This window comes from Perognathus longimembris, chromosome 11, assembly GCF_023159225.1.
Source record: "Perognathus longimembris pacificus isolate PPM17 chromosome 11, ASM2315922v1, whole genome shotgun sequence".
Taxonomy (NCBI): Eukaryota; Metazoa; Chordata; class Mammalia; order Rodentia; family Heteromyidae; genus Perognathus; species Perognathus longimembris.
In genome coordinates, this window is record NC_063171.1 from 29,573,680 (window position 1) to 29,587,813 (window position 14,134).

Consider the following 14,134-nt stretch of genomic DNA (forward strand, 5'->3'; position numbering starts at 1 on the left):
TTAACCTAAAACAGAAACATTAAATTGTAATAAGTAGGTTTCATACAAATGGTAAGTATGGGTGGCATAATTTAAAGTACGCATCAATGCAAAGTTCTATTTTTTCACATGTAAATAGCAATCTTTAAACATTACTAATTTTGTTCTAAAATTTGAGATACTTCAGTGACAATGCATTTACTAAACAAATATTTACATGTACTACCAGACAGGCACAGGTGGCTCACACCTGTAATCCTAGCTTCCTAGCTACTCAAGAGGCTTAGATGTGAAGATTGCAGTTTGAAGCCAGCCTGGCAGGAAAGTCCATGAGACTCTTACCTCCAATTAAGCACCAAAAAAGCTGAAAGTAGAGCTGTGACTCCAGTGGTAGAGCACTAGCTTTGAGCAAAAACAAATGTTCAGGAACAGTGCCATGGCCGTGAATTAAAGTCCCAGGACTGAAACAAATCAATCAATAAATGTACTAACTAGAATTTAAAACAAAATCTCTTGGATTCATGCTTTCCTACTGACAGAAAAATTTAAATTTCTGGCTAGGATGGAGATATTTAGGGTGTGCTGGAGGTATGGTAAAGGCCATATAATTGATCAGTAACAATGACTTTAATCCACTAAACCCACTTTAGGTAATTACTTACAGCTTACTTAAGATTATGTTTATGTTATGTTAACATGCTAAGTTTTGTCCTAAGTACACATTAAGAATCTACTGAATGAACTAGATGTGAATCCAGAATTTAGAAGATGTTAAATGCAAATTAACTAGGTATTAGTTTTTCCAAAATAAATGTTTTATATTATCCTAATAATAATCCACTGCTATTAGATAATAGTGTCTGAACACTCAGTATGGAAACGAATGTCTTACAAAAACCCGAACTTCGGGCTAGGAATATGGCCTAGTGGCAAGAGTGCTTGCTTCATATACATGAAGCCCTGGGTTCGATTCCCAAGTACCACATATATAGAAAATGGCCAGAAGTGGCGCTGTAGCACAAGTGGCAGAGTGCTAGACTTGAGGAAGCCAGGGACAGTGCTCAGGCCCTGAGTCCAAGGGCCAGGACTGGCCAAAAAAACAAACAAACAAAAAAACCCAAACTTCGCAATTTAAAAGGGCAAATAAGCCAGCAACCCCACTAATGCCTTGTCCCTATACTTGCTTGATTTTTCTCCAGAAAAAAAAAGGGGGGGGGGGGATTTATGTACTGTCTACAGCTTAGCTAGAAGGCAAACACATGAGAATTTTTTGTTTGTTCCTCTAGTTTATCTCTCAAGCCTATAACAGAACTTAGTACATAAGGGCACCCAAAATATATTTCTATATTGGTTGAAAAAATTTAATGAGCAAATGAACACTGAACTGAAAAGTTTAGCTATTCGAACTATATCTAGTCAACTGTAAAAATATGCTTTCTATTTTTTTGTTGTGTTTACTACTTCTTGTAGTATAATCCTTCTTTATTCCATTATTTATAAAGGAGCAGGTTTGATCTTATGGTGTTAACTGGGTATGGTGGTACATACTTAAAATCCCAATACATGGGAAACAGCAGATTTCAAGTTAAAGACCAATGTGGGCTACATAATTAAGACCTTGTCCTAAAGTGGGGGGGGGGGGGGGGGGAGTCTGCTCAGTCCAGTCATGTACATCAGCAAAAGTGAGTCATTTCATTTTTCCCAATGTGTCTGTCTTGTGCAATAGAGGGAAGACCCCAACCTCAATATTAAGTTTTTCAAAAACACCTTTATAATATACAAATCTGAAAATCCTAGTTGCATGCCCATTTTATTATCAACCTACTACCTCAGAAAGTGCTAGATAAAGCTGGTGGATGAATCAATCCACTGCAAATTATCTTACTAGAGATTGGAGTTCTCCCAAAGTTGGACTGGTGTTCAGCCATCTCCTGCACTGTGCAGTGCCCACTCTGGTGACCTCCTGTGCAGTTTGTTTCCTGAGCTCGCCACATAAGGCCTGGAAGGAGATACACTGCCATAGAGGCAAATTTTCTGCTTCTTTTGGAGAAAATTTCTTGATAAACTCCACCTGAAATAAGGTGTGAAGAAACAATCTCAGACAAGTGGATGAATTTGGAAGAACTGTTTCCTCATTTACTATTTAAATGAGGTCATGTTAATGGGCTTGGCTTGTTTTGCTATTGCTACATTTGTTACTAAAATGGAAACAAAAAGTTCAAGCACAATACAAATGCACTGAGAGGGGAGGGGACAGAGAGATGGTGTTGGGGCAATACTCTGTGTACACATAAGTACCATTATGACACTCGTTAAAAAACCCATCACTGTAAAAAGCAGCTTTATCACAAAGCCAAACTGCTCCATGAAAGCTAAGAGAATTATTACACTGGCTGGTGAACATCATCTTCTGTAAAAAAAACAAACAAAACCCTGTATTTTACTATTTTTTAGTTTATGAGTACAATGCATCTTGATCAATGGCCTTTTATCATTCTCTCTATCCCTCCTATCCAGCCCCTCCCCCCTAAATTTTCATAAGATATGCACTGAATATTACAAGTGCATTCTCCTGCTCTTTTCCTCTTCATTTGTCTAATCTCCCCTACCTACCCTTGACCTCTCCCCACATCTTTCAACTGCCAATTTCCCAGTATTCATTTTGTTGGACTAAGTTTTCTAAGGGATTACACCATTTGAAGTCTCTTCTGTAAAGACCATACTTGTTTGTGTACACTTGCATACAACAATATAGGTGTATTTACATTTATAAACTAGATCTAGCTTCCATATATGAGAGGAAACATGCATCTGTGTGTTTTGGGACCTGACCACTTATATTTTCAGGTTCATCTATTTTCTTTCCTAATAGATGAATAAAACTTATCACTGTATTCATAATTTTATGTGCATAGATGCCACATTTTCTTGATCCATTCATTCATTGAAGGGTATCTAGGCTGTTTCCAGACCTTGGCTATGTGGCTGGGGCAGCAATGAACAGGATTGTGCAAGTGGCCTTACTGAATCCTGATTTGAACTGTTTTGGATAAAAGCCCAAGAGTGGTATTTCTGGATCATAAGGTACTTCTATACGTGTAATAAAATCCAATGAGTGAGCAAGTTTCCTTCCCAAATATGAATTATATGTAATAATGACTTAGACAATAAAGGGTCATGCCAAAATTCGTGACAGAAAGAGAACAAGATTCTAATGGACTCAACTATAAACTTTCAAGTTGAAATCATTTTAAATATTTCAAACTCATAAGGCAGACAATAGTTTATAATGAGTGAAATTAAACAGAATTATGACCTCCCAGTTTAAAGCTGAGAAGTGTATGCTGTAAATTTTACCTTATACAAAAACAGCAGCACAACTATTAGTATTCTTAAATAAGATATATAAAAATACTTTTTCCTTCAATTGACTTTGAACTTCTGCTTTTCTTTTAGAAGAAGAATACTAGTATTTGTGTACATACAATAATTAGTCCCCTACTGAACAAGAAAACATTTTAATATCCAAATATACTGTCTTTTCCCCTCAGGTTGTTATTCATCCCAGATGCATTCTCTTCATTTGTAATGCTGTGTCACTGACACTAAATCAGCTTTCAAACCAGGGCTTGTGGGACCTTAATGAAGAGTCTGCTTCACTGCCCTAGTGTTTCCCAAGCTCAGCTCTACCAAAAAACCACACAGGAGCTTAACAAAGAAACAAGTTACTGAGCCATATTTCACACTCAACATTCCATCCCAGATCAGAGGATGCACAAATCCACAGAAGCAGAGAACTTGCTCAGTCATGCCACTGTTTGTTTCCCGCACAGTAGCAAACAAATTAGACTTGTTATAGATGCAGTTTTCCCCCTAAAAGTTCAACTATGAAGAAGCATACTATGGTAACTCTTCAAAATAAAAAGAGCAGAGGATACAGATTTAATTACATGCATCTATGACATCCATTGTATGAAAATTAAATGGATTTAATCCCTTGGATTAATGAAGATAGAATCAGATTAATTATCTGTATATAATTTGAAGCAATAACATCAAAATCTACTCCAGAAAGAGGTAAGCTAAGTAACCAACATGTTAAAATTTTACGCTCAGATGACATTTAAATACAGAATAAACAGAAGGAGGGGAGCTTTTATGGTCATCTGAATCCAATTTTTACCATATGCATCCAGGACAGTAACAAAGACAATATCCTTACCTGATGGGGTGGGGCCATGAAGAAAAAGAGACGCTTCAACAGTATTGATAGGTTGATGAGCTGATGACATTCTCCCTGGCAAGATTTTATCTAGGAAAAGATAGGAAACAGACAAAAGATATGACTGACTTAAAATATGAGATTTTTTAAGAAGACAGATGCCATGGTTCTTTCTGAAGGATAAAATTATAGCTAGTTTTAACTTTTTATTTTGGTCTATTTTTTCTTTCCTAGAACTGGGATTTGAAACAGCCTTGTGCTTGCTTTCAGCTGATGCTCTACCACTTCAGCCATGCCATCAGCTCAGCTTTTTGTTGGTTATTTGAATATGGGACTTTCCTGAACATTTCTGCCTGGATTGGCTTGGAACTGCAATCCTCTAGAGCTTAGCCTCTCTGTACCTAGGATTATAAATGGTGGCTAATTTGGGACTATTCTTTCTTTCCCAACGCAACTAGTCTGCTTTCATGTTAAGAAATTTTGGCCCAGGTGTCTCAGGCCTGTACCCTAGCTACTCAGGAAGCTGAGATCTGAGGATTTGGGTTTGAAGCCAGCCCAGGTAGGAAGGTCTCTGAGACTCTTATATCCACTAAAAACTACCAAAAAGAGCCAGAAGTAAAACTGTGGCTTAAGTGACAGAGCACTAGCCTTGAGCAGAAAAGTTCAGGAACAGCACTCAGGCCCTGAGTTCAAGCTTCAAGACACACAACAACAGAAGAAATTCTTGAAATAATGTTTAACAATACTTTGTCATTTCTTTTCGAAATTACCATTTTGATGATAACTTGGTATCACAGACAATTAATGGAACATTTTAAGATCTTTTATTAAAGAACTTTTTAAGATCTTTCTTGGCAGTACTGGGATTTGAACTAAAGACTTGCACCAAGCACTCTGTCACTTGAGCCATACCCACAGATCTTTTCATTTTAGTTATTTTTCAGATAGGATCTCATGTTCTTGAGCATGCCAGCCTGAGACTACAATCTCCCTATCTTGTCTCTCACATGGCTGGGATTGGAGGCATGAACCAACACACCAGTCTTGTTCTTTAAGATAGGATCTCACTAACTTTTTGCTCTAGTTGTCCTCAAACCATGATCCTTTCTACTCTACCTCCCAAATAGCTGAGATTGTACGCATGTACCTCGATGGCCAGCCCCAAATTTACAAGAACTTTTCAATATCTCAAGTACAATAATACAGAAGTGAAGGGCAATGTAATATAGATACCTAATATTTCATAAATTCAATTTTATAATTTTTTTGGTAATAATGTACCAAAAGAAATCAAGTCCTATCTTAAAGCACTACAAGAGCTTTAATTTAAATGAGATTGGATTGCTGAGCAGAGTGGCAATCAGAAGGCTGAGGCAGGAAGATTGTCAATTAGAGGACAGCCTAGCTACATAGGGAGACACTGTCCAAACAAGCATTGTAACATCAAAATCACTGTTTTGTGCAACATGTGTTCAAGATTCAGTACAGGAAGTTATAATACAGATAATAATGGCAGCATAATTACTAAAAAACACAAAAGGGATGGAGGCTCACATGATCAAAGAGCAGGGACAGAAAAGCCTAGCAGTCACAACCATCTCAAATGAACACATCAATCATCCCACACGTTCTAAGCAAAACAGTCAAAACTAAAAAGACTTAAGTCATTAAGTCACTTTGTCTTTGTACTCTTGGATAATAAATGACTTTTCCTAGCAGCATCAACCACAATCAAGCTTAGTCCTCTCACAATGCCCTAAAACTCAAACAAGTTCAACAAAACCAGGATCCAAATGAAGTACAATTAAAATGAGAAATAGTTTATTTTCTACTTTGCTTAAATTCAACTTTATTCTCAACCTAGGTTGTCTTTCATTCCCAGAACAATCTCAACTTCCTAAAATTTTGGAAATATAGGAAAAAATTCCCATTTTTGTATTGTTAATGCTTTTAGAACTAAGCTTACTAAAATTAGTATTTATGCAGAACAAAGAAACTGTCAAAACCATTGAGCTCTATACTGTTTCTTTTTCTATTTACATTATCCAAAACAATCATATCCCCCCCAGAAAACATATGTGAAGTGGGTGTTCCAGTCCTTCGCAGCACTCACCAGATGAGCAACTAGGGTGACATGGTGCGCACAGAGCTCAGCAGTCCCGTATCTGCAATGTACAAAGAAGGCATCTGAGTGTCTACACTGTTCCAAAGAGGAAGAAGACAAATGTCCATACAGATATGAACATTCTGATAAAACACAGACACGGCTGTTACAGGCTGAATGTCTTATCTCAAATTGCTTTGGACCAGAAATATTTCAGAATTTGGATATTTTTGTACTTGAAATATTAACCTATGCATAATAAGGGATTCTGGGGATGGTAACCAATCTAAATATTAAATTCAAAATTGTTGCATATGCATCTTACCTATATATCCAAATATATAATATTTGTGAATAAAATGACGTTTCATTGATGCCATTTTCTATTTGCAACATCAAGTCTATGCTCAAAAGTTTGGGTTTATAGAGTATTTTGGATTTCAGATTAGGCCTAAATGTCCCTGGCAAAGGAATATGACAATATACAAATTTACCTAAATAAACATATGGACTAGCTCATAGCTTACATCAACAAAAAAAGAGGAGGAATGATTCCTTGTTCCTTTGTATAAAATTATTTAGAGACATAATTCAAAATTATTAAAAAAAAAAACTTTTCTAGGAACTTAAGGTCATTTATAGTTAGTCACTAAAAACCAATGCCAACTCCAAAACATAAGTATATAGTACCGAGCAACAAAGCACCACACGTCCATTGCTAACAAGGAGGTAATCATGTTCACACTCAGCACAGCGTTCAGAAGCACAGCATCCTAACGAAAACAAAAGTGACTTTATTAATGTGCTAAATCCCATCAAATATCATTATGAAAAGTCATATTAAAATAAGAATCCAAGAGGGAAACTTAATTTTGTAAGTATTTGAAGGACCTACAATGTCATTCCCTCACCAAGTATACTGAGCAACTAATCACTATGTTGGGCTGTGAGGAATCAACTTGTGTTTAAATGTGTAAATCAGTAAGATCCACAAAAATTAAGTACCCTGAAAAGTTTAAAGCAACATAAATAAAATTTGCTGTTACACTTTTCTTTCTGCCTTAAATTTCCATACACAATACTTTAGATTAGATGTCACCTATACCTTAAATTTGATCCTAGGATTTACTCAACCTCTTTTCTAATCCAATTCCATTCACATTTTATGCCTAAGATATATAGGAGACCTACTCTATTTTATTTTTCTTTTTGTTTATGTGGTACTGAGGAATTGAACCCAGGGCTTCATGCACGCTAGGCAATCACTCTACCACTAAGCCACATTCATTCCCAGCCCAACCTACTCTTATTTCATTAAACATTAGCTGTAAGTACAACAGGAAACAAGGACTATCATTTCCTAGAGCACAAATGAATTAAAGGGTAAAATGTGTAAGTTGAAGAAATGATGTGTACAAAAGAATATTCACTATTCCCACATTGTCTTTTACAGATAAGTCACAATTTCAATAAAGAAAAAACAAAAGTGTAAGCTACACTTTAACTGCTTACCAGCTCAGGAAAGAGCGAAGGATGAAAGGAAGCAATAAATGTGCACAGATGAACACAAACATGCTGATACAAGGTGACAGCCGCCTCAGCTTGCCCTTTACTCTTTACTCCCAGTAAATGAACAGGCAGAGAGAGTTCTCCAAAACACTGCTCAAAACTGTGGAAAATGGCTTTAAGTAGAGGTATCCTACAGGCAAAATGAGAACATTGAGCCCAACATTAATGGACGGTTATTTTAGCAAATCAAACTTTCAAGGTATAGCCAGTAACAGTTGCTAGTATGTATGAATACATAAAAATATACTCATTGGCAGAAAAAATTCTTTAAAGAACGATTTCCTGGACAAAAAAATAATTTCATCATTTACCAACTGTTTGTCATAGTACTGAGTTACACAAAATCAAAATAAACTACATGGAGTACAGTTCACACAGGGAGGGATCACTTTAATACTGTAACGGTTAAAAAGCTTATATGAAACACTTAAGAAAACATTTTTTTAAAAAGGTAAAATGCTAAGCATTGGTGCCTCAGTTATAATCCTAGCTACTCAGGAAACTGAAGTCTGAGAATCAAAGTTCACTGTCAGCCCAGGCAGACAAACTATTATCTCTAATTACCCAGCAAAATGCTAGAAGTGGAATTGTGACTTACGCAGCAGAGCACAACCTGTGGAGGGAAAAGCCAATCAAGAGTATATGGCCATGAGTTCAAGCCTGAATACCAACATTAAAAGAGAGAGAAACACAAATTGGTATAGACATCAAGCCCTGTATATAAAAGCAACCATGTAATAACCTCTTGTACGCAGCAAGGTGTATGTATTAGCAATGAAGGAGGATGGGGAACAAAAGTAGATGATGAGTGGGACAGCTTTAAAGGCAGACCTGGGCCCCTCTAACATTATGCTTCATTTTTTGAGCAGGAGAAAAGGAAGCTCAGAGCCAGGTTTGGAGAAACTGACAGAATGGACTACAGAAAAAGAATTAAAAACTTAGAGCTTAGCAATAATTCAGAGTATGGAACTATAACCTGGACTAGTGTTGGCAAGGAAGACAAGTGAAGTATCCCAAGAGACATACACCTTTACAGTATCTTATCAAAGCTCCTTTCTTAATGTCACTACTGAAATCTACTCTATTACAGGTAACAATTATTTTTAATGCTGACCACAATAAACAATGGGCCAAATTTAAATACTAAAAATACCTTAATATTTTTATCATGTTACCAATTTTACACCTACTTTTATAAAGTAGGTCATTGTAACTACAAACATACCTGACATTCAAAAATGCATGTTGTTTTCTGATGGACTTTATTATGCTGCCCAGGCTAGTCCCAAACTCCCAAACTCAAAAAAAAAAAAAAATGCTGCTGTCTCAGCTTCCCAAGTAGATGCAATTCTAGGAGCACAACATTTCTGGCTTACACCTAATTTCACAACCACAACAATAAGGCAACCCAAATTACCAGTAGTAAAATCAAATATAAACTCATTTGTTACCTGGTGGCAGCTTCCAAAACTTGGTTTTCTGTGCACCACAGGGCCTGCACATGCTCAGGCTGAGAGGGCAGCTTGTCCATGACAACAACCAGAAGTAGACATTGTGGAAACTGTAGTTCACATGGCAGGTCTCACATGTAATTAGGTTACACAGTAAGTTACAACAAACTGGTAAAATTATATCCTAAATATTTTTCAGAACTCTGATATTTTCATAAAGAAATTAAAGGCATGATTTTCTTTTTTGGGGGGGGGCTTGGGTGTGGGGCTTGAACTCAGGGTCTGGGTGCTGTCTCTGAGCTGTTTTGCTCAAGCCTAGTGTGCTCTACCACTTTAAGCCACAGCTCCACTTTCAGTTTTTGAGTGGTTAATTGCACATAAGAGTCTTAGGCAGACTTTTCTGCCCAAGCTAACTTGGAACCATGACCCTCAGATCTCAGCCTCCTGAGAAGCTAGGATTATAGGCATGAGTGACCAGCACCCGGCTAAAGGCATGCTTTTTTAAAAAATGAAAAATGTCTCAATAAAAATGAAAGACATTTTAAAACTTAAGAATGTGGAAAAGAATGACTACAAAGAGGGAAATAACACTGTCTCTAACACATAATAATCACTAATGATTTAAATGTTTGAAACTTACCTAATTTACTATCCAAAACTGCCTGCACAAAAGAATGGAGTGTGAGAAGCTGACTGACAAGTGGATCCAGTGTCACAAGGAAAGTACATGCTATTTCCTCCTGTTGTGCTTTGGAAATCTGGGCAGCATACAGGCTTGGAGGAAGCTTGCTAGAAAGGCAGGGAGAAAAAAATCATCAACAGCTGTGTTCTAAAATGATGTTTTAGTAGCAGAAATATGTAAAAAACATACAAGTACTGGTAGCTCACACCTATAATCCTAGCTACTAAGTTGGCTGAGATATGAAGATCATGGCTCAAAGCCAGCTAGAGCAAATGAATACTTAAGACTCTTGCTTCCAATTAACCAGCAAAAGGCTGGAAGTGGACATGGCTCAGGTACTAAGGTTCCAGTTATACCATAAGGGAAAAAGCTGAGGGAAAGCTTGAAGACAAGCCCAAGTACTGACACTGGCATATGTGCACATGCACACACACACATGCACACACAACATGCACGCACACACACACACACACGAATAACTTAAAATAGGTAACTTAAAATAGGTAGAGTATTTGCATTTACTATGAAGCAATACTCTTTCTCAGCTGCAAGAGCTTTATAAGAAATAAAATACAGGGCTGGGAATATGGCCTAGTGGCAAGAGTGCTTGCCTCCTAAACATGAAGCTCTCGGTTCAATTCCCCAACACCACATATATGGAAAATGGCCAGAAGGGGCGCTGTGGCTCAGGTGGCAAAGTGCTAGCCTTGAGCGGGAAGAAGCCAGGGATGGTGCTCAGGCCCTGAGTACAAGGCCGAGGACTGGCCAAAAAATATATATATATATAAAAAATAAAGTACACTAATGCTAAGGGGAATTAACTTTAGGCAAATGTTTCATTCAATTAGACATGTATTCAGGGCTGGGGATATGACCTAGTGGCAAGAGCACTTGCCTCCTATACTTGAAGCCCTGGGTTCAATTCCCCAGCACCACATATACAGAAAATGGCCAGAGTGGCGCTGTGACTCAAGTGGCAGAGTGCTAGCCTTGAGCAAAAAGAAGCCAGGGACAGTGCTCAGGCCCTGAGTCCAAGGCCCAGGACTGGCAAAAAACAACAACAACAACAAAAAAAAAAGACATGTATTCAATATTTTGCCTTTACTTTATAGCAAATGTATTTATTAACATAACACTTATCTATTAGTGATGAGTAAGGAAATAGTTAAGAATACTAAGATTAGTAAAACACATGAATCTATCCTTCAAAAGCTTCGATATTCATTTCGTTAAGCAAGCAGACAAAACTTTACTACAAGCTTGAGAACGATCACTTTGATGTTTTATTTTAACTTGATATATATTTAAACTTTGCATGTAAAAGATGGTATTGTTACATTTTAAAAATTATAAGACATTCTTTTTACCTGTGTATTTGAAGGTACAGCTGGTGCAATATAGAGCAAGAATCAGAGAGGAAAGGATGAAATTCCTAAAATAAAACAATATTATTTATTCCTTGAATACAACAGGATTTTCCAATATATTCTCCCCCATCATCCAGGTATGACACACTTTAAAAAATGATCTTACGTGAGAAAGAATGAAAAGGAGCTTGAGGCTTAGTACCTAAAACTCTTTACTGTTGTACCTACCATCATAACCAGAGTTATCAGTTATCAATTACCAAGCATTTAGTATGTAACCAGACATACATCAAGTGATATTTTAGTCCTCTAAATATACTATGTTATTATCTCCATTTTGTAAAGAAGGTTGAAGCTCAGAATCAAATAACTTAGAGCATGGAGCTAAAAACCATTTAGGCTGGGATTCCAGCCCTGGTGTAATTTCCTCATCCATTATTACCAGTCTATCTCTTAGAAGGTAATAGTTTATATTAAATTTTAAGATTTAAGGTAAAAAAGCTGCTCATCAAGTTAATATGGAGGGATTGTGTAGGAATGGAAACCAGTCAGAGGATGAAAGGAAGACTATGAAGGGGGAAAGGGTGAATATGATCCAAGTACTTTATACACATATATGAGAATAGTATGAGGTCCATTAAAACAGTAATAACAGTGAGGGTGAATTTGATCAAAGTACATTGAATGCATGGATGGCCATATAACAATGACACTCTTTTGTACTAATAAAAGAAATTTCAAAATTACTCTGGTTTTTAAAACCGGCATAATTAGACAATTTCGCTTTTAGCACACCAAGAGAGCATCAAATAGGTAACTACCATCATGTGCCATTTGTGTACCATCCACAATGTATCTCTGCCACTAGAATATACACCTTGCATGCTGCAGAAGACCAATGATAAGCAGACAACCACTGTAACTGCCCAGAAGGACCACTTGGTCCATCCACCAAGCCTAGCAACCTGTCAAAAGACAGTGTATCGGGCTGGGAATATGGCCTAGTGGCAAGAGCGCTTGCCTCCTATACTTGAAGCTCTTGGTTCAATTCCCCAGCACCACATATATGGAAAACGGCCAGAAGGGGCGCTGTAGCTCAGGTGGCAGAGTGCTAGCCTTGAGCTGGAAGAAGCCAGGGATGGTGCTCAGGCCCTGAGTCCAAGGCCCAGGACTGGCCAAAAAAAAAAAAAGACATTGTATCAGCCATGGAATTCTAAACATAATAAAGTCATCAAAGATTCCCTCCTTCCTCAAAGATAAACAAGGTAAGATCAAAAAGAAACTCACAGGAATAGCATTTTTGCAAATCATTAACATCTATTACTAATGTTTCTTTCATTGACAATCTGCCTGGACAACTTAAATTTATTCTATTCATAAAACATCAATTATCACTGCTATTCTAATAACTCCCATTTAGGCAGATTTCCTTAGAATTGACAGTTTGAGAATTTAAATGACTTAATTCAGAAATACAAAGAAAATAATTTCTGAATATTATTTAAAGACAAATTCGGTTACTTTCTGAAAATTCGTTGTTTTACAGAAATAATTTTGTTTATATTCATATTAATATTTTTAAGAAAATTGAATAAAAATAATGGTGACAACTTGGAAATGTATCAGATACTCAAAAGTAAATTCAGAAAAAAGTAAATCCAGAAGACTGGCTTTAGCAGAGTGATAAAAATAGGACAATTCACAATTCATTGTAGACTTTACATTAATGATTAAAAAAAATAAGCCTTACCTTGGTATAGTGTAAAATAGAGTTGGTAAAGAAACGACACAGTTTGAGTGTTTTCTGAAATAATCTGTAATCAGCATTATCCTGTTTACAAGAACATGAAATTGGCAAAACTTATAACTTCGAAAAATACTTAATTTTCAAAGAAAACTTATTCTCTATACGTTAAACAATACAAATACCAAAAGAGAAAAGAAGCATTTCAAACAGTTAATTCTATATTACTGAAAGCAACAGTAATAGTACTAGTGGTCTTTAATAGTTGACTTGAAAGTAAAATTTAAATAATCTACTATCATTCTTTGCTATATAAGAATCAGGTTAGCCGGGCACTGGTGGTTCATGCCTGTAATCCTAGCTACTCAGGAGGCTGAGATCTGAGAATCACAGTTCAAAGCCAGCCTGGGCAGGAAAGTCTGTGAGACTCTTATCTCCAGTACACTAGAAGTGGCTCAAAGTGGTAGAGTAAGCTAGCCTTGAACTGAAGAGCTCAGGAACAGTGCCCAGGCCCAGAGTTCAAGCCCCATGACTGACCAAAATAAAAAGAATAAGGTCAATAGCTAAAAATTAAAAACAAAAAATCCCAGATCCTGATATATTAAAGAAACAGTTGGGGCTGGGAATATGGCCTAGTGGCAAGAGTGCTTGCCTCCCACACATAAAGCTCTCGGTTCGATTCCCCAGCACCACATATATGGAAAACGGCCAGAACGGGCGCTGTGGCTCAGGTGGCAGAGTGCTAGCCTTGAGCGGGAAGAAGCCAGGGATGGTGCTCAGGCCCTGAGTCCAAGTAAATAGATAGATAGATAGATAGATAGATAGATAGATAGATAGATAGATAGATAAAACAGTTAAAAGACATGAAAAGGAGGGGAAAAAATACAAGCTATCAACTAATAATATCAAAGAAATCCAAATTACAAACTAATTCCTACCTTTGGGGAGGGAAGGCATGAAAGCTATTTAGTAAAGATTAAAATCACACAGAATGCCCTATCCTTAAGCTGGAAAGT

At 36.9% G+C, this 14,134-nt stretch overlaps 1 protein-coding gene across 2 annotated transcripts in view; it reads right to left on the bottom strand.

The window, feature by feature from the left end:
• C11H1orf112 (chromosome 11 C1orf112 homolog) overlaps positions 1-14,134 on the bottom strand; it is a 53,772-nt gene that overhangs the window by 23,846 nt on the left and 15,792 nt on the right. For both annotated transcript variants that reach the window (XM_048356407.1, XM_048356406.1), the window contains exons 9-17: positions 13,125-13,205; positions 11,375-11,439; positions 9,966-10,114; positions 9,326-9,455; positions 7,818-8,004; positions 6,996-7,078; positions 6,315-6,366; positions 4,202-4,291; positions 1,865-2,050 (exon numbers count right to left, since the gene is read on the bottom strand). In XM_048356407.1, the coding sequence (XP_048212364.1) occupies positions 1,865-2,050; positions 4,202-4,291; positions 6,315-6,366; positions 6,996-7,078; positions 7,818-8,004; positions 9,326-9,455; positions 9,966-10,114; positions 11,375-11,439; positions 13,125-13,205 (1,023 nt within the window). The remainder of the gene's footprint in view (positions 1-1,864; positions 2,051-4,201; positions 4,292-6,314; positions 6,367-6,995; positions 7,079-7,817; positions 8,005-9,325; positions 9,456-9,965; positions 10,115-11,374; positions 11,440-13,124; positions 13,206-14,134) is intronic.